This window comes from Sceloporus undulatus, chromosome 3, assembly GCF_019175285.1.
Source record: "Sceloporus undulatus isolate JIND9_A2432 ecotype Alabama chromosome 3, SceUnd_v1.1, whole genome shotgun sequence".
In the NCBI taxonomy this organism is placed as follows: Eukaryota; Metazoa; Chordata; class Lepidosauria; order Squamata; family Phrynosomatidae; genus Sceloporus; species Sceloporus undulatus.
Window position 1 is genome coordinate 101,166,316 of NC_056524.1, and position 25,370 is coordinate 101,191,685.

General features: G+C 39.8%; 1 protein-coding gene across 1 annotated transcript in view; it reads right to left on the reverse strand.

Annotated features, from left to right (window-relative positions):
* Positions 1–25,370, reverse strand: part of LONRF2 (LON peptidase N-terminal domain and ring finger 2) — a 38,386-nt gene that overhangs the window by 7,595 nt on the left and 5,421 nt on the right. Inside the window, exons 2-9 of the mRNA XM_042458729.1 lie at positions 7,698–7,816; positions 6,386–6,508; positions 5,733–5,894; positions 4,773–4,998; positions 4,044–4,143; positions 3,451–3,565; positions 2,330–2,451; positions 1,032–1,190 (exon numbers count right to left, since the gene is read on the reverse strand). Of these exons, the coding sequence (XP_042314663.1) occupies positions 1,032–1,190; positions 2,330–2,451; positions 3,451–3,565; positions 4,044–4,143; positions 4,773–4,998; positions 5,733–5,894; positions 6,386–6,508; positions 7,698–7,816 (1,126 nt within the window). The remainder of the gene's footprint in view (positions 1–1,031; positions 1,191–2,329; positions 2,452–3,450; positions 3,566–4,043; positions 4,144–4,772; positions 4,999–5,732; positions 5,895–6,385; positions 6,509–7,697; positions 7,817–25,370) is intronic.

Here is a 25,370-nt window from a genome sequence, read left to right on the forward strand (position 1 = left end):
CTGTACAAACATTTTAGAGTACTTATTCTTGTGTTTAAGTGTATATATCCATATATAATTTGACCTCATGCCTAAGTTACGGGCAGGTTTTGGGGCCAAAAGTATGGATTTTAATATGATCAGTGGGGGTATGTCAATGGTAAAAGTAGATACGTCAAGGGTAAAAGTTAGAAGCGTGTAATGAGGGATGTAGGGGATGAAGTAAAAGAAAAAGATAGCAAAGAACTTGCAGTGGGCTCTTGATGTCTGTGGGGGATTGGTTCCAGGACCTCCTGGCGATACCAAAAATGTAGATAATCAAGTCCTTATTAATAAAATGGTATATGGCAGCAGCAGAGGCAGTGGCAAGCCCTGGCCACTAGGCACACATTCTTTGTGCCAGAGCAGCTGAAGAAAAGAGTGCATAGTGTGGGAAAAGTGGTCTGCAGTTGGGATGGCCTGGTGAGTACCTGCTCCACTCCTCACAAGGAGCCCTTCTCTTTTTAGGTGTAGGGAGGTGAAAAGGAGAGGGGTGTTAAAATCCAATTTGTCCAACAAAACAGACAAGTATCAGAGCTTGAGAGGTGTGATATCCGCCCCCCTCCTCCCACTGCCACTGCTGTAGTGTTCCTCCAAAGAAGGAATCCAGGCTGCCTCCATCTTAGGCAATGCAGAGCTGTGATAGGACAGCAGGATAAAAGAGCATGTGGAGGAGGGAGACAGAATGTGGTTGGGATATGATCCATCTCTAGATTAAAAGACTCAGTGGTGGCAAAATCAGTGGCCAGTATTTCATGCTCACCACATACTTCTGCCTTGCAAAGGAATGAACAGAAATGCTGCAGCTGGCCAGCTGATGTGCTTCCTGGAGGAGGGAGTTACGAAGCTCATTCCATGAGCCTCAAAATTGGCCAGACTATGCTTCTATAAAGAGACCGCAGCCAACCCACCTACCCTAGTGACGGGGGAGACTTCCAAACCAACTGAATTTAAACCTCCAGTATCTCTTCTGATAGAATATTTGCCAAGTTACTTCCAAATCCTTTGCTCACCCTTTCAGTTCATCAGCTAAGCACATGCCAAATTGTTTGGTGCCCGTCTCCATGCATCTCCTTATCATTAGCCGATAGCGAGGTTCAAAGACATGAAGAGGGCAAGGGATGGTAGGGAAAGCCATTGTGCACACAAAGATAGGGACATCTTTATTCAAACTGTAAGAGAACAAAGAGTCATTTTTAGTTTATGAAGCCAAAAATAACTTTGGTGGATCTGACATTCTCAACAAGTGATATGGTATTAGAGAAAGTTATAGCAACAGTCTAAGGATTAACCGCAGGACTAATGACAAATAATAAAAAAAAATCAACAATTTTGAGCTTTCATGAACTACCTACTGAGCTTAATTTTCCCGCAATTACCTATTCTATGGAAAACCCTACTCCCATAACAAAGAAATGATAGTTGTAAAAAGAAGACAAAAACACATCAAGATATGACAGAAGGTTTCAGCTAGAAGAGATGTACAGTGTACTAACACTGTGGCAGATGTAGTATAACTGAGAAAATGGCTGCTGGACCATGAGATCTGGGGACAGCAGGCAAGCCACCACAATAACCTCACCTAGCTAGAAGGTTCTGAAGAGTGTTTCTGTGCAGGCACCAACCTCATATGAGTGATGCATACAGACCACAACAGGAAAACACAGGATTTTCCATGATAAAATTAGCCAATAATTTTGCTATTACAGAGCCTCCAAGAACTAAACAATTAACAGTCTTTCCCCCAAATGTCTACTCTCTATAAAACTCCACACCATCACAGAGAAAGAAAAGGTTAGCAGTGCTGATTTTTGGAGAAAATGGTGCTTATTTTTTACTACTGATCCTCCAAGTGCCTGTCACAGATGTTTTAGTTACAGCTACTACAGCTAGGGGCTACACAGGTCTGGTTCACAGGCCTCCTGGAGAACAAGGTCTATGTTTTGACTCAGATCATCCAATTCTCTTTGTTTCATACAGATGCTCCTCCCTAATATTAGAAATCCAAATATAAGAAAGCAAAGTGGGACCGCATACACTGGCCCTGTTTGTTCTTGGTTTCCTGGCATGTACAGGAGTGTGTGACAGCAAACTGTCATTGTGCTTGTTTAAGCAACAGGCATCCCACCTAAATCTTCTACTAAACAGACAGTGGTCAGAGGACAGGGCTGTGTGTGAATCATACTAACAGTGAGAGCAGGAGGACAGACGCAGTCTGTATGTGGAAAATGGAAATGTGAACAGTTCTTCACATGTTTGACTAAAATTAAATTTTATCAGTATTCTCTTTTTGTATACAAAAACTACTTACTTTGATAATTCCTTCATTTCTTCTTCATAGACTTTTTTCCTTTCAGACAATTCTTCTGGCAAGTATCGAACTATTAATTCTTCAGTAAGGACGGACTTTTTGTAAGTTCGGCTTGCCAAAAACTGTGAAAATGAGTTCAAGAATATAAGTTATTTTGTCAGTAGTCCCTAACGAGACTTTGGGATCTGGGTAAGAATCCAGTGAAGAAGTTAGCAAGGCAAATCAAAACCCTCCAAGCTTTAAGGCCTGAAGAGTGGAAGAAAGAATGTATGCCAAGTACCCAGTTTACCAGCATGGCCTTGTATTGTATTTCTGTAACCAGATAAAATAGTGAATGGTTAATTCCAGCTTTTAAACAGCCAAAACAGAAACCTGGGCTAACCAAGTAGTGGTAAGGAGTACGGCTTAACTAGTTTATGTATCACAGCTTCTGAACATGATGCTGAAATAACAAAATGGAACTCCCATTGCTACATTCATTTATGGTGGCTGGTGCTTCCATGTTAATATGCTTTAGCTTTCAGTGTGAACTTTAAAGGATCTAAGCAAGCTGCCAAACCTATTTTTGATGATAACACCTGAGATAACTGGCACTGTATATGCATACATGCTTCCAACTTACTTGTTGACTGTGGTGACCCCATTAACTTCATAGGGAGTTCTTAGGCAAGAAATACAGTACTCAGGTGTGGCTTTGCCAGTCCCTTCCTCTGAAATGCAGCCTACATCACTTGATATTCATTGTCAGTCTCCCACCAAGTACTAAGCAGGGCTGACCTTGCTTAGTTTCCAGCATCAGATGGAACCTGCTGCCTTTTGGGTATTAGGCCACAGCTGGCACTAGTGTAAAGTAATTCAAATTTGCTGAGTTTTGCAGCAAATAACAAACAGTTTTGGAGGAAGGCAGGTTACATATTGACCCCAGTCCAAACTTCTTGTGCACACCCATTTCTCTTATAGGTCATTGCATTCACAGTCAATTTACTAATAGCAAAGGTTTTCTGGTTGCCTTTTTTTTAAAAAAAACAACAACATTTAAACATTTTTATTCTTTTTACATTTTACTTGTGTTTTTTTCCCATTTAAGCAATCCACAGGAGTGGTGTGTGTGTAAGATTTACCTCAGAGAGCTTTTCCTTACAGAGGGGACAATGTGGATTATGGTCCAGACAACGTTCAAGGCATTTGAGGCAGAAGGTATGACCGCAAGGAGTAGCAACAGGTTCATAGAACAACCTGAGTGAGAAACATTGGGAGAACTGAATAACAACTGGCTACTTCATACTTCCATTTAAAGCATAATGCTCCCCAAATGATTTTCCATGTGAATATCATATAAGTACAACTAACTGAATGGTATGTACAAATAATATTGAGGGTAATAATGCAATGGAATATATATTAAAGCTCACAATTGCTCCTTCTTTATGGAGAAGCAACTATCAGCTCAAGCTAGGCCATCAAAAACCAAACAAAGTTCTTTATTTAAAACTGTGTTTTGACCTTGCAGGACATATACTAACTGTCCTTTAAACTATACTATGCCCTAAAAATAAATACATGAATTGAAAATATAGCTTATTAAATTTTTAAAAGGAGAATTAAATAATATCATGTACAACATCTGTTATGTGCTTTTTCCTCTTGTCCCACCCACAAGCGTTGTCATGCAACGCTTTCCAAATTTAATTCATTTTTTGTATCTTAGTAATACCTCATGCAGAGGGAACACTCAAAGTCTGATGCATCCACGAGGTTTGCAGGTATCGCTTTTAAGGTAAGGGAGGTTGAGTTTCCACAAGCAGCATCTCCATCTTTTTATAGAAAAGCAAAACATTCAAAATCAGCAAGGCTCCAAATACAATTAAGGCCATTTTAGTTCCTATTTAGATCCTTTGAATAAAATAAAATCAAACCAGCCTGTGCTACAATACATTTGTTAGTTTTTAAAGAGAACCCAACATGTTTAAGATGATGATGATGTTTTGCTGTGACAGAGCAACACAGCTATCCTTCTAGAAGTTGCTTCAGATAGAAAATGTGGATTTGTACATAACTTGCACATTCTGTCTTTTATATTAATCTGGTAATATACAAACTGCAATTACTCACTATTACATTCACTTTTCCCCCCTCCCATTAGAACAATAATGTACAATATATGATACTCACTATAATACTCACTTTCATTTAAATGTAATTTTGTAACACATTAACATTTCCTTGCTCTGCAAGAATAGTCTCTTCTTACACAAAGTATTTTGTGTACTGTACAAATCTGAGCATTTTAGGTGATTCTGCTTAGAACAGAAATGGCTCAACTAATCCTAGTAAAATAAGCCCTATGAGCAAAAGCAGCAAAGCAGTGCAGACCCTTGCAAAACAAGTACAAGAATTTCAAAAGGGAGTAGTGTGGGAGGATGATTCACCTTCAGACACAGACCTTTTCGAGGAATTTTGCTAGGGACATCCAAGACTTGTGAATCCCCCACATCACTTGAGTACTTTCTTTTTAAGCTTGAACTGGGTAAACTGGATAGGACTGTTTCCAAAGTTTTTTTATTCTCTTCAAAATAGGAATCCAATATTGGATGAGAAACAGAAGTATCTGCATTTCGATGTACATCAGTCTCTTCAGATGGGTTCTTTGTTAACCTCAAAACAGACTCCTGAAATAGATAGGAAACGTTGTCAGGACCATTTCCATTTACCAAATGAAATGTCTGTAATAACGATTCAGGAATGGTATTACAGCAACCTGTTGCATGATCTATGCTAAATAATGCTTATACTAACTCCTCATTTCAGTTTTATTAGATTGGAATATGTAACTCATTCACTGATTTAGAGGTAAGAACCATATAGCTACCCAAATATAGTCAAACTCCAACTCCCAGAAGCTTTAGCCAGTGCAACCGTGAACAAGGTTTGGAACTCCAGCTCAAAAATATCTTGAGGGCCACATGTTTCTCACCCCTACTCCAATTCAATGGAGCAATTGCAGACCTCTGCTTGCCTGCATAATAGCTGGGCTGCAGCAAAAGACTGATCTTTAAAAAAATCACTATTTCAAGGATTCCTCAAGAGTAAAAAGGCTGAGAAAGTCTTTTATAACTAATACAAACAGCAAGCCTCCCCAGTATTAAAGCAAAATCAAAACATGCAATACAATTACACATTTCAGTGAGCAATTTATTTTCCCCTTCTCCATTCTATTATTAACACTTTTCCTTTGAGATTCCATGTTAATGGCCTAATTCATCTACTACCAAGGTAGAAAACAATACACTATCATACATTACTTTCAAGGTACAGATGTAAATGAGTATTCAGGCAAACAAGTTATATTCAGACTTCTCAGTGATTTTTAGAGAATCTGTCCTCTTCCTCCAAAGGTCTTTACCTTTGAACTCTCTGCAGATGACCCATCGTCTCCAGAAGACTGTGTATTTATACTACTTAGAAACGCAGGTTTCAATCTTGTATAAGAGGTCCGATTACAAAATGGTGTTGTTAGACTATCATGCACATTTTCAAATGCTGGAAAAAACATGTCGCACATTATCTAGACAAAGAAAAACAAAAATAAGTTCAGAAATGTTGATACACAGTTTAGTCTAACTATAGAAAAATAAGTGAACAGAAGAGCAAACATAAGGGGAACAGAACTAACCCATGCTGTATCACTTCTCAATTCTCTTCCCAACTCCAAAATCCTATGCATATATGCTTATGAGGGCCCATGTCCTAAGTTTTCTGTCTACCCCAGTTATGTGCAGATGTCCATTCTCCCTACCCCTTTAATTAAAACGAACAGGCAACAAATACCTTCTGATATCAAAAATAATTACAGTATTAAAAATAAAATAATTCCTCCATCTCCCCCTCTAAATAACAAAAAAATGAGTTATAGAAAGAGTGCTTTAGGGGTGCTTTAACTGTGTATTCCTGCATGGCAAGCTGCCGAAACATTCAATTAGTGAACCCAACAAATATAAACACACTCATAAAAAAAAACTTTACTCATCAGACAGAAACTTAGTACATGAACTTTACCTTTTGGGCCTCCAACTTCATTGAGCTCCACTCAGGATTTAAGGCAACACAGTAAAGAAACTCCTTCAATGCTTCTTCAATCCTTCCTAATCCAGAAAGAGCTTGTGCTTTCACATGATGACCCTGCATGCATAAACACAAGAAACAAATGCATTATAATTTGCAGAACCATAGGCTATAAAGTACTTATAGTAAATCTACTTAGATCTTATAAGAACTTCATTATTTCAGAATGAGGTAGAAAACAAACTGGTGAAAAAAGAAGTGAAGGGAAACAGTACTAGAGAATACATAAGTCCAAAAAACACAGCAGAAATAATCCAGTTTGAGACCTCTTTAACTACCCTGGCTCAGTGCTAGGGAATCCTGGGAATTGTAGTTTATTGTGGCACCAGAGCTCTCTGATGGAGAAGGCTAAATGTTTCACAAAACTACACTTCTTAGAATTACCAACATTGAACCAGGGCAGTTAAAGCAGTCTCAAACTGGATTATTTCTGTAGTGTGTTTTGGACCACAGTGGAGTTTCACAATAAAATCTAACCTTTACAATAGCCTCCAATTTAGTGCCCCTCCACCCATGGCAGGCCACAATTTCCCCATTCCCCAAATAGCAAGGCCGAATATCATGACGGCTGGTGTGACAGGTGTAGTACAACACATCTGGATAAAATAATAATAATAATAATAATAATAATAATAATAATAATAATAATAATAATGTTTATTGTAGTTTAACAATAAGGTTTAGTGTAGGTTTAGAGAAGGTTTGTCAGAAACTGAATCTAAAATGTGATAAATGACTGTGAAACACAAGGACTGATTCCTTAAAGCTTTGAAAATTCACATGGGGAACCCTGTAAATACTTAAAATGTGAATTTATTGTTGAAATTTGCTTCAGTAACCAGAGTAGTTCAGAACATGGGGATGGCAGTGTCTGTCAGACTGTTAACTACTAGTATAATTGTTTCCATCCTGTTTTAATTGTAAACAGATGACAATTTAGTATTTCCTGTAGTTAGCTTCATCTACAGTTACTGAAGCAAGCCATATCCACAGTTTATACAGCTGTGTTCTCTCCATCCACCATAATGAATTTGTGCAGGTTTGGATCTAACACCAAACCACAATTAATTGAAACAGTATGTAAATGCCCTAAGACAATGCAACTATAAGAGTTTTCACTGGCCAAAATGAACCACCTTCATGTTGCACACAAAAAAGTAATATTACTAAGTTATTCTGTTAGAAACAATTGACAATGTATTCATGTGCAAATACAGACTCCTATTATATTTGCCCTCCACCATACCTTAGGCCAGTGGGGTTTATTTCGGCAGAGTGCCTCTGCATCGTAAAGGGCTTGTTGATAATTCTTCATCGATATACAAAGTTCTGCTCGCTGTGCTATTAACAAACATTTACAGGAAGCTAGAATGCAAAAAGAAGAGAACATGTTACTGAAACCTTGTGGTTATGTTTGAAATAAGTGGTTAATGAAACATCATTTAAAGTTGTGAAGTGAAGGACTGCAGTGTAAATTGGGAAGGTACAAATTACTAAGGGACTGAACACACGGACCAAAAAACTCGACTTCCCCCTGGTCTGGCATCATTCTGTATGGACAATGCATGCCAATAATCCCGGGCCAGGATCAGCCAGACCAGATGTTGATATGGCAGTTCTGGCCCAACCCTAGCTCAAAAGGCCCTTAGTGCAGTCTAAAAAGATTAGCTGTTTACAGCGGGCTTTCCGCCACAAGTTGGCAGAAGGACACCCCTCTATTTGTCGTCGCCGCCATGTTCCCTCTAAAGGCTCCAGTTGTGCCCTGTGACATTGGGGCACCTTGCCATATGAGTGGTTCCTGACCTTAAGGCCCACAGTGGGAACCTTCAGAGGGAATAAGGCAGCAGGTAAGAAGGTGTGCAGTGACAGGCAGGTGTATGAACATCCACCTGTTCCTCTGCTGGCCCAGGACTGGAAACAGGTCAGAACTGTGGGAAGGATACCACAGGATTGGCCCACAGTATCCAAGCCTCTTCACAGCTGGGCTGTCCCTGTGGAGGCAGCTCAGCTGGGAAGAGGCTACAGGGATAATCGCTTGTCCTTTTCAGCCTCTTCCCAGCTGGGCTGTCCCCACAGAGGCAGTCTGATTGGAAAGAGGCTCAGGACGACTTACTGTATTCATCTGTGCATAAGTCAACCTAGGTTTTTTGGGTCAATCTTTGACCTAAATTTCTTGACTTATACATGAGTATACACGGTACCTCTACAAAATTCAATAAAACAAGAAACAAACAAAACAAAATGGGTTTGGACTGCCCCTTAAAGAACAGGAACATAGCTTAGGTGTACTCCTAGATAGATTTCTGTCATAGGAGGCCAAAGTGGGTTCCATGGCTAGAAGTGCTTAGGCCAGCTTTGACTGGCCTATTACCTTTGGCTTTGCTTGTACAGAGATAACCTGACCACAGTAGTTCATGCACTAATAACTTCTTTTAGGCTGCATCTACAGTGGAGAATTAATCCAGTTTGATACCACTTTAACTGCCATGGCTCAATGCTATGGAACTGTGGGGTTTGTGCCTGGACTGCATCAAAAAAATCCTAAAACGTGCATATCCCTGCATATCCCCAGAGAGGTTAGACTGTGACCTTTCTGCAGGCAGGGAAAGACCCTTTTGTTCTGGCAGGCCTTGGAAGACTGACTGCAGATTGGAGTTGCAGTGCTGCTCCTGCTTTATTTCATCAGACAGGCTGAGAGAAGAGGTAGCATAAGAAACAAAATTTTGGTGGAGAGTGGACACTTGAAGTTGTGTGGGGAAGAGATGCTTTGAGTATCTGTGCTCGATTCTTAGAAATAACCCTTTGTCCTGGAGCAGCTCCTGTAGTTAAAATCTCTCCCTTTCTAGTCCACACCAGTTCCAGTCCAGGGCATGTGGCCTCTGTAAACCCCCTACAAAACCAGCTGCACCTTTCTCTGCCCTGATGAAGGACTGAGAGTCCCTCCTCTCTGGGGAGAAGCTTCTCCCTTGCCCTTGGTCACCTTGGGAATAGCAACTGAGCTGCCTGAGCAGCAACCGAGAGGCCTCTTGTTCTCACTGGCCTTTGCTGCAAAGCAGACATGGGTGAGAGGCTTCTTGATTGCTGCTCTGCCAGCTGCTCAGTTGCTGCTCCCAGAATGACAGGACACAAAGGCAGCAGTGAGTGAACAGCCAGCCAAACAGCAACCAAGAAGCCTCTCACCTGTGCTGGCTTTAGCTGCAAAGCTGGCACAAGCAAGAAGCTTCTTGATTGCTGCTCAGCCAGCTGCTTGGCTGCTTCTTCCAAGGTGACTAGGTGCAAAGAGAGCAGCAGCCAAGATTGGCTGTTTTGAATTTGCAGTAGGAAAGCTAAAGGATTTCCCTTCACAAGATTGTCTAGTCATGTCCAACCATAGGGGGCAGTGCTCATCTCTGTTACTAAGCTGAGGGAGCCAATATTGTCAGTAGTGTTGCCAATTTCTGGGATTTTACCCGGAAATTGGGGTGGAAAAACCCCTTGTGTTATTTCCGGGATTGCTAAAATTTCCAGGATGATTCTTGGAAATTCGACCTTCCCGCCCAAAAAACCCGGCCAAAAATACCTTCCCGCTCCCCCAAAACCTATCATACCTCCCATATGGGAAGTCCTGCCCTCTTTAGCCTTCCCATAGTGCCTTGCACCAATCGACCCAGAAGTCCCGCTCCCATTCCCGGGGGATTTGGGGGGGGCATTCCAGGCAGCCAATCAGGGAATTTCCTTTGAGAGTGATTGACAACACTAACTGTTAGAGACATTTCTGTAGTCATGTGGCCAGCATGATTACACAGAGAACAGTAGACCTAGTATCAAGAAAATATGTGCTGGGATGAGCTAGGGTTGCTGCCCAAAAAGAAACACGGCGATAGCCCAAAAAAGTTTTGGGACCACTAAGCAAGCAGCCATCTTCTATAAAAAGTACTAAGGAGCAGATAAAACAACCTACAACATCACACCTATGCTTTTCATCATTCCCCTCACCTTCTACCAGCTCTAGTTTCTGATGCTACTCACTCACTTTCCCAAGTGTCACTCACCACCCACCAAAAGGCCGCTACTGCCAGTCACTCCTCCAGACAGACAACATCAACCCTTTTCTAGTTAAGCAGCTTTATGCTTTGGCAAACAAGGCCTCTGGGAAACACTCTCAGCTGAAGGCCCCACTCATCATTACCTAATGGAATTACATGATATTAAAGTGAAGAAAAGGTTGGAGAGGACATTTCCAGACTACCATGGCTGGAACCTGTGTTATCCTCATCCCATTCCATCCACCCTGAGTAAATTTTTCTACTTATTGAAGTAGGAGGACAAAAAAGATAGCTTTTAAAAAAAAAGAATGTCTTTGGTAGGTTTGTAGCACTTACAATTAGAACTTAGAAAAATAACTTCCAACTGCAGCTTTCAGCCAATGACCATGCTAGCTAGGACACCCTGGGAGTTGCAGTCCACAAAATAACCTTTCTGGGCACTGCTTACTTATCTTCCTTAGTTATTATTATTTATTTTACTTACTTAATTCAGCTTCCAGATATGCTCAGGATACTAGATCACCAGCCAAAGGATACTGAGTCCTTCAGTCTCAATACACTGGTGTTTAATTTTCTGTACACTGAACCGTCAGAAAGTAAAGCTGTCACTATCTCAGCCACCCACGTGGACAAGTTTAGATTTTGGAATATTTTAATTTTTAGAAATCCAGATAAGGGATACTCAACTTGTATGTGTGTGTATATATCAAGTTTTTCCCTTACTACAGTTCATTGTTACTATTCATTGAAATTTGCAGACACTGAAATGAGAAATGTTGGTTATCACCCCATTACAGATGGGAAAGTAAGACACAGAAAATGTGTGCCTTCTTCTGTGACTAAATATCTCCAAGTGAGTACAAGTGAGAAAAAGAAAGGGGGAAAAAAGGAAATCAGGGACTATACTTTGGTAAGGCACTAGAGCTTGCTGGCAGAGAATTCAAATGCCCTGCCCTAAATCCCAGGATTCAAGTGGAATAATAGTCTGTAAGAGGCAGGTTTACTAAACAAATTACAATATAATATAAAATAACGTATACATTTTAATACACATCTTTCAGTGGGGCATGTCATCTCATTTTGCCTTCATATTCAAGTCTATCAATCTGACCAAGAGAGTATGCTGTTCTCATTTTTACTAATTTTAAGAGGAGTTTAGCAAATTAAAATGCATATTACATTAGAAGCCAAATACTGTAATGAACAAACACAGAGTATCTGTGGCTCAGAAGTACTGATACAAACAAAAAGATGTTACTTATTTATATTTAAAAGTGTATGACCAAATTCAATTTCCTCTCTTTTTAGGGCTATGTTTATCTCACACCAAAGTAGTCCATGCACGCTCCATGAAGTATAATGACAACCATCTGGTTTAGTTGTTCTGCTAAAATAATAAGCTATCAACACAGAAAATATTGCCAATGACATTTTAACTTACAGGACTACATGGCTGAAAGAAGTGTAGTAAAACATGTTACTGAACACACTAGTATCCTTCCTCCAAAAATATCAGGATGATGCATATGCAGATACAACCATTAATCTTCAAAAACATCAAAGACACTGAGTTGTCTAAGATCAGTCTGTGAGCTCAGTAGATTTCGACTTTGGCCTTTCCGAATGAAGTTGTCCACCACACCCTTTTAGCATGCAAGATTTTGGCTAAGACCCATTCTCATTCTCATTCTCTCTCTCACACACACTCTCTCTCCCACTCACACACTTCATATATAGCCCACATTCTTGCTCCCCCCCCACAAAAAAAACCCCAAAGGAAAGGCATCAGTAATAAACAGAAGGAAAAGATGATAACTCAGAGGTATACAATGGAAAGATGCAATATATTCCAAAACATCTACTTCATCAACACTATTGTTGTCATTACTGTTGTTGTGTGCCTTCAAGCTGCTGCTGATTCATAGTGATCCAAAGATGAACCTATCACATATGATCTGTCTTTGCCTCCTTCTGAGGCTGAGGGAGTGTGACTTACCCAGGGTCATTCAGATACATATTTTGCTCCCAGAACAGCATTAATTAAAAGAATGTACAACTGTTCAAACTTACACACACACACACACACACACACACACACACACACGTTGGCAGTTCTAAGCTTGACCTAGAGAAAGCTATGGTACCTAGATCCCTGGCCTAGGCAGCCAGCGACAGCATTTTCTTGGTGGGTGGCGGCAATGTGTGGCCCTGGGGCCTTTGACCGGGGGGGGGGGGGGTTGTAGCCTCCAACCCCTCCTGACTTCCATTTTTCTAGTCAAAAAGAGTGGACTGCCTTTCCTGGAAACTTTTGGGAGCAGTAATTCACTTTTAAAATAGATCACAATGTCCTTTGCATTGTTTCAAAAGCAAAAACATTTTTTTCTGGCTACCTTCTACTTCACTTTTACTTTATGACCACCTGTTGAGGGCCAAAAGGCTTCAAGGAGCATACTACCGGCCTCCAGAAGCAGCACAATTGCCCACCCCTAGTCCACAGCATAGAGGTCTATCATGCAGTGAGTAGGTGGCTTCTCTGTCAAACTTATTACTAATGGAGGTAATATTTAAAACCATCACTGAAATCTACACATCTTGCATTTCACAGGAATCATACAATTTTCTTGAATACAACTCAGAATGCTTAGCCTGCACAAAACTGAATGACCACTTGGTTCTCTTATCTTTACTTTGGAATACAGTGATTCCTCCTTCACTATGACACGGGACAGACCGCCCAAAAAGGGCGGTCTGCTGGCGCCTACTTTCCCACCGAGAAGCTGCAGCGGACAAACCACGAGGCTTCCCGCCAGCAAAAAAAGAACCCACAAAAAGTGGGTTCTTCTTACACTGTGCTGCAGTGTAACTAGTACGCCATGGCTCGAATGGCGCACTAGTTACGTAAGTGCGGCACGGCACCATATGGACACCACGTGGCAATTACGTAGCAATGGCGGCGCCCATCTGTACAGGGCACTGCCATTGTTATGGCACGGTGCCGTAATAGGGCTAGGGACAGTGTGCTTGCTGCATGGTCCCTTAGGACACAAGTACGCTGTATTTGGCCCATCTGGACTGGGCTTATGACAACTAAATTACTGTATAAGGAAACTTTATTTCCAAGTGAGAAATACTTTTCTGATTAACTTGACCAAAAAAATGCAAAGTAAGGATGACAGCAGGCAAGCACTAACACACATGTATGTGCACATAACATGCACGCATGTGAAGTCCTTGAATCATGTCTCTTCTATTCAAGGATCAAGAAAGGGTGAGAGAGTGTGACTTTTCCAGGGTCATCTAATGAGTTTTCATGACTGAGCAGAGATTTGAACCCTTGGTGTCCTCAATACTCAAACCAATACAGCATGCTGGCTCTCATTTAATGAACTGCAGAACTTGAATAAACTACAAAACATGAAAAGCTTCTACGGTCTCACATTTTTTGATATCCACAGGCAGGGTGTCTGTGTCCAGAACAGATCCCCTGCAAATTATCACTGTCTTATTTTGGCAAGCCTACAGCAAATTCATTTCTCACTCAAAATATGCTTTACACACAGTAGACCCCAGGATCATAAACCCACCCACCTGCTGGCAGCTTCAGTTTTACAAAGGTCAGTGAAACAGGAATTGGTAAACTTCGGCTTGGCCATATGTCAGCTAGTGCTGTCATGTCAGCTATTGCTGTTGGTGGAACACAGGATCAGAACTGCAGCCATATCCTGTTCAGTGAAGAGGACATGTTTCTGGGCATTACCAGAAAGTTTTTTCTACCAGAGGCAGAAAAAAACATGGAAATTACAGAGATAGATTCCTACACCAAAAAAAGGAACATGCTCAGCAAACTTTTTATTCAAAAGCTAAAAACATGTGCATGTGAAATGAAACAACCAGGTCAGATAAGTAAACCAGAACATTTCCAACCTTTTAGGAACCAACTGAAGATGTCTTCCAAAAGGGATCCATAGACTACTTTTTTCCCCCACCAGCTTCCAACTCCCCTTACAATTTCCATTTTGTGGCCAAACTTATATATATAATCTTGTGAAATATGTTTCTGTGTTCTTCTGTTCACAGAGACTCAATAAGGGATTCTAGAGGCAGCTGCTCTTTACTTTGCCTGTTGTAGGCAGGCTCAACTACAGCAGGATCAGCTAAATCCCATTCTTTCCCAGCTTGTGCTTTATAGCACAGTTTACTGCTAGCACACTGATGAAACCCAACACCAAAGTCTCTTTCATCGACCTCTCCAGCCCTCTTTCACATCTTCTCAATGCCTACTCTGCTAAAAAAATTGTCCAGCTTGACAGAAGATGAGGAGGAAAGATGGGCATAGAATGACTTTGTAAAAATGAGTTTCACTGTTAAGAGTATTTAACTGAGGTCTTCCTGTAATCTACACTGGTTTTAGCACAGAAGGCACCAAAACATAACAAGTGTCTACTGAACCTGCTTAAAAAAATACAGTACTGCATTTATCGCTAAACAGTGCCTATATCGAACAATCTTCATTTCAAGTGCAAATTTTCACTTTGTAATTGTAAAAGAAAACTACAAACTGTATCTACTTACACATTTTATTTTTAAGGCACACTGAAGCAAAGGGAATTTAGATTTGCCTATGAGTGTTGCTGGCTCCCAGGTAGTACAACCGCTATTACAACTATTACTACTGGAAGTATTTATATACTGGTGTTCCATTCAATAAAAACACACTCAAGGCATCTAACAACATATCTTTTAAAAAACCAATCAAGTTTCAACAACAAAAAATAACAAGGTACAGGAGGAAAGCAAATTAAAAACAAGAAGGAAAAGGCATTCTTCAAGAAACCAACAAAATTTCTGAGCAAATGTTACTGTCCTCCATGGTTTTAATTCCAGTTCTGAAATAATTCCAGCACTGATGATAATGATACTATTAAAATACATTTCTTCTGTGGTGTAGTCCCAAGAGCTGGATTTCAGCCTGGTTTCATGTCTGCCTCTACCACAGACTCTGCCCCTATCTCAGTACTTGGGAAAACAGGCAAGATAATAATTTACCTTACCAGGTTACTGTGAAGGAAAAGCTGTAAAAACACTTACTAAATCTGGCAAGATATACTTTCATATAAGCATGTCTAGGATTGCAGACAAAATGTCTCAAATTATCCAAATAGACAACTCTTTTACACACGCACACACACACACCACGCTTCCCTCATACTACAGACAATTCTACAGTGGGGAAAATGACATGGGAGATATGTACTGGGTTCAACACTAATTCAGCCATATGGTTCTCCCCTTTCAGTACTCTCTATCCCTACTTGTCTGGAAGTTTGCTCTTTTCTCCACAATGTGAGGACATAGCTCACTTTTCCTGGGACAATGCCTTAATGCTACCAACACTGGGATCTGGAAAGAGGGGGTCATAGGGCTGCATCTGCACTGCAGAAATAATGCAGTTTGACACTGCTTCAATTGCCATGGCTCAATGCTATGGAATTCTGGGATTTTTTGCTTTATGATTTATTTAGCCTTCTGTCAGAGCGCTGTGTTTCTACAGAAGACTACAAATCCCAGCGTTCCACAGCATTGAGCCATGGTGTTAAAGTGGTGTTAAACTACATTATTTCTGTAGTTCAGATGTAGCCTAAGAGGACTGATGGTACAGTACTTATGCAATGCAATGGTGAGGGATAAGCAAGGGAGCATTTCCAGAATATGGGCAATGAAGTGGGTTTTCTGAAAAAAGGAGAACTGGAAAATGTTACCTGGTTTACCACATTTAGTTTAATATTACATTCAAAACACATTCAAAGCTTTATGTGAAAACTATTTCATTTGAATGTTTCTAATAAAGAGAACAGAATCTTCTTCCCTTATACTTAACATAAAATGATTGCACCTGAAAGAACACTATTTTAGAACACCTAAAGAGATATATTTTATATCAACAACTTAATTATGTTTCACTTAGATATAGCTGTAATATCTTTCGTTTCACTCACTCAGTCTCTGCACTACCTATCAGCTCCACTTCAAGTTCAGAAAAATCTGATTCAGTACAACTAGCTGACCATTTTGTTTCAGTACAACAGTCCAGACAGCTATGGGTACACATAGATATACTGTATATGCATGGTGTGGAAAGTTTTCAACAGAAGAATGTAGCATTAGAAAAAATTCAATTTTGACAAATGTACTCCACATCTCTGGACGTGGGCATTTCCAGGATGCGTCTAGCAGCCGCAGCAACAAAACAGCCAGGTTAAGAAGGGAATGAACACGTCTTTATGGGTATACATATGTACCAGCAAAACAAAAATTACCCAGCTGCATAAAGATGAGAGCTACTGACAGTCTCTAGGTAACCATAACGCCCACTGCATGATGTTCTTCGGTGCACGTGTATTCAGCAGAACAGCTGATTTCAGAGATGGCAATGTGATGCTTTTGAAAAAGGAGTGGGATGATCACTTCCTCTCTAAGATCTGCACTGTGCCATTTCAAATAACCAAACATATTGTTGGTACGGGTCACATGTAATTGTACCAACAATAGGTTTAAAGCTCTAGCTGCCAAAATTTACTGCAATTAGTTTACCAACTTCTGATCCTAGGTGGGAGGAGTGTTATGCAGGATGAAAAAAACCCTGGTATATACAAAATTAATACCCTTGAGTATCTAAACCCACCTAGTACCAAAGCATTTAGATGTCTTCAAAGTGGATTATTCCTATGAGCTAAAAAGATTTCAACTAAGGATAACAACTTCTGAAAACCTGAACTAAGACTTAGGTTAGGATAACACAAACATCCTTGGCCAAGGAATGTCACAGTCCATAGTCCAAAAGGCATGTGGTCCATCTTGTCATTGTGCATTTGCACTGTTCACATAGAATTTCTCAAGGCAAGCAGACAGAATGATAAAAAAGACATTTAGCTTCCAGGTTATATTTTAACTAAATACAGATGAAACAGTTTGTTTTTTTGTGGGGGGGAAATGAACACACTAGAAAGAAAGTGGGATACCCAGTTAAAAATACTGTGAGTCAAACTATTTACTCCAGGCAAGAGGGAAAAAAATGTTTTTTTCTGCTATAACATGAACCAGTCCAAACCACTCACATGAGTGAGAGGCAGAGGCGATGGCAACAGCTGTACCCCCAACTTCCTGTTTTTCTTTCTCGATGAATGTGAAGCAGGAGATAAACCCTACCTGAAGCAGCAAGTAGTGAATTTGCAGTGTTCACTACAATATTTCAAAAGCAATCCTAGGATTCTATAAGATGGAACCATGGCAGTTAAAAGGGTATCGAATTTATTTTTTATTCGAATTGTCGTTAATCTATGCTGTAGTACATACCCTCTCAGACCCAATAGCTAAACATAACATTTCCTTGTTAACCAAAGGAACTGTTGTTAGGATTTGAACCTATAATCTTTGGCTAAACCGTGTGCTCCACCACTGAGCTCAGATCTTCTACCTGCATGTAGGGAAAGGGGTGGAGAGAATACCTTCATTGAGTATTATATTAAGGCTGTTTTATCTAAATTTACTTAAGAGATCTTCCAAAGTGCTTTGTATGGAACCTACGATAAATCCACATTGTTTAAAATGCAAAGGTGAAACATGAGTCAATCAATTTTGAAAATTAGCACTTTGTTATAAGATTCTCATTGATGGCTTAAGGCAGGGGTAGGCAACCTACGGCCCACGGGCCGGATGCGGCCCGGCGAGGCCTTGGGACCGGCCCCAGCCCAGTCCTGCCGCTGATTGCCGCCAGGGCCTTTGGGGGCAATTGTCTATAGAAGCCTCAGAAACATGCATTTATATTAACATTTTTTTAAAAATCAGCAAATTTTTTCACATGTCCTCCATTATTATTTTTAAAAGTCCTCCATTAGAAAATTTTGTCCTACATTTGTCCCGGTTTATTTATATATTTAAAAAAAATTAAATTATTTAATTATTTATTTTTTGGCTTCGGCCCCCCAGTTGTCTGAGGGACAGCAACCCGGCACCCGGCTCAAAAAGATTGCCTACCCCTGGCTTAAGGAATCTTCCTTTGTGGACCAAAGCAAAGAACTTTCCCCAACAGCAACAGGAGCAGCGGAACAATGAATTATCAGTTCTCCCATCAGCAAATAAAGATATAAAATTGTGTCTACAGAACAGGTTATTGTCTAAACTCTGCCCATTAACATTTGGTTTAAGGAAAAGAATCCAAAGAATTCTCTCATTTGTAAAAAGTACAGTCAGAATATCCAGTAGTAGCTTAATTTTTAAAAAGAAATCTGGATATACAATAAATTATTAAATGTGATACTTTAATAGATTGAAAGCAACAAGCCACTTATTTAAAACATAAGTATCTTACTTTTTACTCTAATACTCAAAGTGATTAATACATCACTAAAATAAAAAAGTCATAATGGCATAAAACCTAACAATGCCCCCAAAAGATCTCTGTTTAAATTTATCTTCATACATGACAAGCAGAGGTATTGGTAAGCTCTGCCATACTTGCAATGGGCAACAGCAATGGACAAACATATATTTCAGAGACATGCCCGATCTATTAAGTATTGAACAATAAGTCTCTTTCAAAAAGTAATTACTAACTGGATTGAAACGTTCTCTTCTGAATGGCCTGACACGGAGCCTGTTTTTGTATTACTTAGCAAATAGCTGCAATAAAGAATTCATTCAACTGCACGTGGTATAGAAGAAGCCAGCAGCTTAGTGCAAAACAGCAGTGGGTGTGTTTAAAAGAGGTGACTAAGTCACTGAGAGAGAGCTAAGAAGAATTGAAAGGATCAGAAGCCAGCTAAATTGAAAGCCTATCTGAGAGAAATCCTAAGCATCCCTAGTCGGAACTGAGCCCTATTGAATTCAGTGGTATGTACTCCTAGGTAAATGCATGCAGACTGGGGTATTCCCAGATTTAGAAGCCTTATGTAGAAGGCAGCAAATATAGTAAAAGATACTGAAAAGAACCATTTTGAGGGGAAATGGGGGAGAAGAAAAAAGTATAACAGCTATTGATTTATACTTGGACACCAGGCACAATGCAATGCTGACAGAATTGCACAACTCAAGATGCACTGTCAAACCAAAAGCCACAGTTTCACCAAGAAAAGATAATCTGATATAAGAATGTTCACTAACAAGTGAAACTTCCTTACTATTAATATATAGAATTAATTTACTTCGTATACTCATTATCGCTATCTGAGCTACCAATGAAAAAAAGTTTTCATTTTTGGAGTATTTTGCATATTAGAGACTCAACCTGTACAGACATAACAAATTTACTTCCTGTTAAAAAAATCACTACAAATGTCCCCACCACACTAAAGCAAGCCCCTGCACCTTGCTTTAGAGGAGAACTACCTCCAAGAGTTGCAAGTACGGTACTCTTTTTTTGGTGTCATCTTCCCAATCCCAGCAGGGAAGGATCCAAAAGAGGAAAGGACCTTCAACAAGGGAGGCATGCATGCGGCCTGTGAGCCACATGGCTCTCACTTCTGCATTAAAGAAGGCAAACCTGATTTAAGAACAAAAATGAAACACCTGCCCATAACTTATTTTTAGATATCCACATGATTATTCTTAGGTAACAGCACTCCAAGTAAAGCATAATCCACCCACACTCTTTCCCAAAAATACACAGGATGGGAGGAAGAGAAGTGTTCATTCTGAACTGCTATAAAGATGCCTTTATTCCAGTTTATTTTAGAGCAGTTGAATGGCACAATTAATTTAGATTGGCATGGACTGACCCATTTTGATACCCTGGCACTTAAAGTAAACCGGGTGAAGATTTAAAAAAAAGATCTGAGAGAAGATAGTTATTTGCTGTACCAGCAACAAGAGTGCCTGCTGGGAAACACAATGAAGGTCCAAAATACACAATGCCATCTAGGAATTCAATAGCTAGCAGGGGGCCTATTTATAGCAATTTAGGTAGGTGGGGGGGGGAATCTTTTTTAAAATAGTCAGCCATTTTTCCAGTATTATAAGGCAATCCTGGTACCTTTATCCATTCAAGCAACTTCTGTGAATCATGCCAGTGGTAATAGTTACACGTATCCCACTGCAACTGGCACTCTCTTATTGCAAATCCATCCCTCTGAAAACTCTATCTGTTCTTCCCTTTGTAGTGTGCTCTGCATGTGCACATACATATACACACAAAAGCCAGAGAAGCCTCTGTGTATTGGAATCCTTTGTTTCTCCCCGCCCCCCACTACACAAATTTTCTCTTGGTTCAACACAGATTTTTAAACGTAGCTTCAAAATCAAGCACCTCTCACCACTGTCTTCCCTTTAAAAAAAACCTAAACCCTGTTCTCTCTTGCTTACTGCCCCATAATATTTATAATTATCTGTAGAGTATTTAACGGAAATTTGTTTGGGAAAGCTGCAGTAGAATCACTGTACAACAGCAGTTTTATCAAATTACATATGAATAATCAGAGGACTGCTCTCCCAGTTCGTAATTCAAATTAATCGCTCCTTCAGACCTTGCTAACTCATATGCAACTGATTGTTGAAAACTTCACTATTCTCTAAAATAAATTCACACCCTTGCCTGCTCTCTCTGGTCTTTGCACCATTTTGCCATCATACCTAATATCACTTCCAAAATTGTAGGCTATGCATAAGTTGTTCGTAAGTGGAAGATGCTCATATTCTAGTGGCAGATAGCTTCCATAAATGCTAGTCACTTTTGTGTGTGGGTATAATTCATGGCAATTCTCTCTTCTCCATCCATCTCCAAATCTTCTCTAGATGGTCCTCTGATCCTTCTAAGCATGTTGTAGGTAAATAGGGAGAAAAGAAGGAAATCAGTGAAAATTCCAAAGTTATGTGAATTCCATTAGTGGAATGATAACCACTGATCTGAGATTTCCAGTGTTTTCTGGATACCTTTACCATCTTCGCTGGGGGATGCGGTGGCTTAGTGGTTAAGATGCTGACTCTGGCAATTGTAAGATTGTTAGGTCAGCAGTTTGAGGCCTGAGTGCTGCATGATGGGGTGAGCTTCTGTCACTAGTCCCAGCTTCTGCCAACCTAGTAGTTCAAAAGCATGCAAATTCAAGTAGATAGATAGGTACCACTTCTCAGTGGGAAGGTAACAGCATTCGGTGCAGTCATGCTGGCCAGACGACCACTAGAGCAGTCCTCAGACAAAGCTGGCTCTTCAGCGTAGTAACAGAGATGAGTACCACCTCCTACAGTTGTTTATGACTAGACATTCATGAAAAAGGACTACCTTTACCTTTTACCATCTTCAGTTATTCCATGTATCAATCAAACTCCACATTTACTTCTCACCTGGCTATCTCCAGTCATTCAATAACAAGACTCACTTGTTTGGGTGTATCAAACCAAGTTCCTCTCTTTCTCCAACCTCTGTCCAGTGCCAAAAACCCCAGTGCTTCCATATAGTCTGCTTGGAATCAGAACCAACCATGCTCTCTGCTCCTCTACCTTTCCTTTGCTAATGCTTCATTAAGTCTGCCCTTCCCTTTACTTCTTATTCATCTATTTTATTTCTGAGACTGATCTCCTCACTTCTGTGTTCTAAAGAGGAACAAATGTAATGCTAGTGGCTAAAAAAAATCACTACATAACAGAACTGTAACACTGCCAAAGCTGCAACAAAATGAACGGCTTTCTCTCCGATTTCTCTTTCTGTCCTTCAAGCACAGAACCCTAGGAATACCACCACTGTATCATGTTCTGCCTTCTTAGACTTCCCTTATCCCCAGTTTCATTTAACATTTTCCCCCATCAAAAGTCTCTTGTTTCTTTACAGTAGACATTCATTGTCCATGTGGTGTGCATTACAACCAGTTAGTAAACCCATCCAGACAAGTTTTCAGCAAATTCCCACTTAAACTTTTATACTTGATCAGAAACTCAGGGAGGCAGCAAGGATGCAGCAATTTTTGGCTCATTACTTACTAAAACAATGCAAACAACAGCTTACCAAGGTACTTCATATAGAGAATTGTGAACTTCCACTCGGTAAATATTTCCTTGTATTCACTCCAATCTTCCCAGTTAATTTCAATACAGTATAATTGTGAGAGACAATGCAGAAAACACAAAATGTCAGCAAGGCTTGCTGAACGTTTTAGACACATCCATTTGTAAAATACTGTTAAACTAAATCATGGCATTGTATTAAACTATGGCACCAAACCATTTTAGAAAATCTTCTAAAGCATCAAAATGAAGATCTGGCAACTGCACACAAAATGCTCATTTATTCATCACATATAACACTTATCAGCAAGTGCCATACCTGATCTACAGCTTCAGTGAATCCCAAAATATGCTAGAAATGAAGTATTTCCTATATTTTGATCTTGCAGGAAAGCAGGATTAAGAAAATACGACTTCTGAACATGCATTTCCATTTTATTTTGAACACTTTGTTGGGTGCTATATAACATTTATAAATGTATCCCTACTGTATATTTAGTGGACACCTAAAAGATGTAAAGTAAGGAGGGGGATCACACTGACATTATAAAGACACACATGTCAGGGAGTTGTGATTAATTGTACTGTTAGGCTGACCCTCTATTTGGTAAGAAATTGGCATTTACAACTATACAATGTGTGTGAACCCCTATTCTGCACAAACATTCACTCATAGAAAATGTGTTTTTCTCCAAAGAGAAAGAAAAAAGCCATGACTGCTGCTAGCTGATCTAGCTGTTGCTTATTCTTTATTGCAAACGTATGCCCATAAACCAATAAAGGTTGGCAGCTTTGAATTAAGCCACATCAAGCTATTTTAGTGGTGAAACCACAACAGATGCTTTGCCACACGGAAGTTGAACACTGTAACATTTCTAATGGGCTTATGTGACTGGGTATTATCTAAAGGATAGAACACCAACATTTTTTACATAAGGCCCTTTTCGTCATAGACCGGAAAAGGCTTTTCTAGAAATGCTGCAGGATGAGTCATAAACTGCAAGGCAGTAAAGCATTTTCACTGATGATAACTTGATGCAGTGAGATTAAACCAGGCCTTGTTTTCCATTTTATTCAATTTACCAGACTCCTGCCTCCCTCTTTTAAAAGTACAAGCTCAGCTATGATCCAGGTAAACATGTGGAATAGCTAGTGCGTGTGTATCTGTGTCTGTTTTTCCACATGTCACCTACCTTAGTACAGAAGTTGGCTCTAATGTCATGTTTAAATAAATGTTATGTAATACTGTACAATTTCCAGTGGTCATTCACCTTGTGTAACTGACATATGTTTTTATGGTGCTGCTGTCACATGAGCTTCAATGCTTCACACAGTGGTTAAAATAATACCAGCTATGCCATCTTTTCCTATTACTAGTGATCAGAATTAGAGCTTAGGAAAGTTACTGTTTTGGATCACAAACCATAGAAACCCTACCCAGCCTGCCAGTGTGGCGATACTGATTCGAGCATTCTGGAGTTGTAGTCCAAAGAAAGAACTTTTTCTGTGCTTTGGGCCTATTTATTTATTTCTTGTATTTGTTTGTCACATTTCAATCACACCTTGCCATTAACAATGGTGCTTAATGCAGCCAGCAGTGTAATTATAAAAGATCTTTTCAAAAAGGCATTCAAAAAAACTGAAAATAGATAAGACATGTTAGTCATCCAATTAAAATTACCATGATTCCTCTGTTTGACTCTCTATCTTTTCCACATATTTAGTGTAGCTAGTTTGCCAAGAAGCAGACGAGTTATCTGCCACTAGCAGTCGACTAAACACATTTGCAAGTCTTGCTATTGAGGAAAGTCAGTTCATCGATCTCATAAGCAGCCACACTTGCAACATCAGCTTTGTGGCTTATATCAAGTCATGTACTAAGGCTAGGATTTAGAACCAATTCCACTTTACTTTTAATATTAGCTGGCAGCCACATCTGTTATTTTTCCTTATTCAAAACTAAGCATGAAGGACAATTTAGACTCTCACTCCCAGCCCAGGACCCAGAGCAGAACCAAAGGCAGAACATAGCATCCAAGCCCACATTTCCTCCACTTCTCCTTACTCATTCTTGAGTAAGGAAAAAGGAAAGCTGTGGTGCTTAAAGTAAATGCTATCTATGTCCATGAGCTGCCAAGACCCATGAGCAATCAGGCCTCAGAGCTCTCTCCAGGTACCAGAAAGAAAGATAAAGTGTGAATCAGCTGCCCCTATAATTGACAGAATGCATAGAGTCTCCAATAACACTAAGTCTGGTGTTACATGTGAAAAGACTGATTTTCTAAATATAGCCAGCCCACCATATCTATGGATTCTTTATCCATGGATTCAACCATCCACAGCTTGGAAAAAAAACCACACACACCATAAAAAGCAAAGCTTGATTTTTCCATTTTATATAAGAAACACCATTTTACTATGCTGTTGTATTTAATGGGACATGTGCCAACGGATTTTGATATTCACAGGGGGTCCTGGAACTAAACCCCAGCAGATACCAAAGGTCACTGTATGTTTCATCATCTTTAAGAATGAACCAGAGTGATTGGAAGAGAGGAATCATAAAGCCTGTATTTAGGTTCATTTTCAAGCCTGACTCCTGGCAACTTTTTCTCCCTTCATTCTCTACGTATTCAGAAAACTTTCTCAGAACCCACCGTTTCTTCATACGCTTCCAGCACAGCCTCAGACCACAGGATGAACCGCTAGAACAGAGCAACCAATGTAATTTTATAGCTCCAGCTAAAAAAAAGGTTTTCAGTGGTTGTCAACAATACAAATATAGTATGCTAGCTGACTAACCCCAGGAATTTATCAGTGCTTTGCCAAACCAGCATTATAAATCCATTTTACAAGTTAGTACTGTATTAGAACTGCTAATATTTAAGATCATTCCCACCATTCAC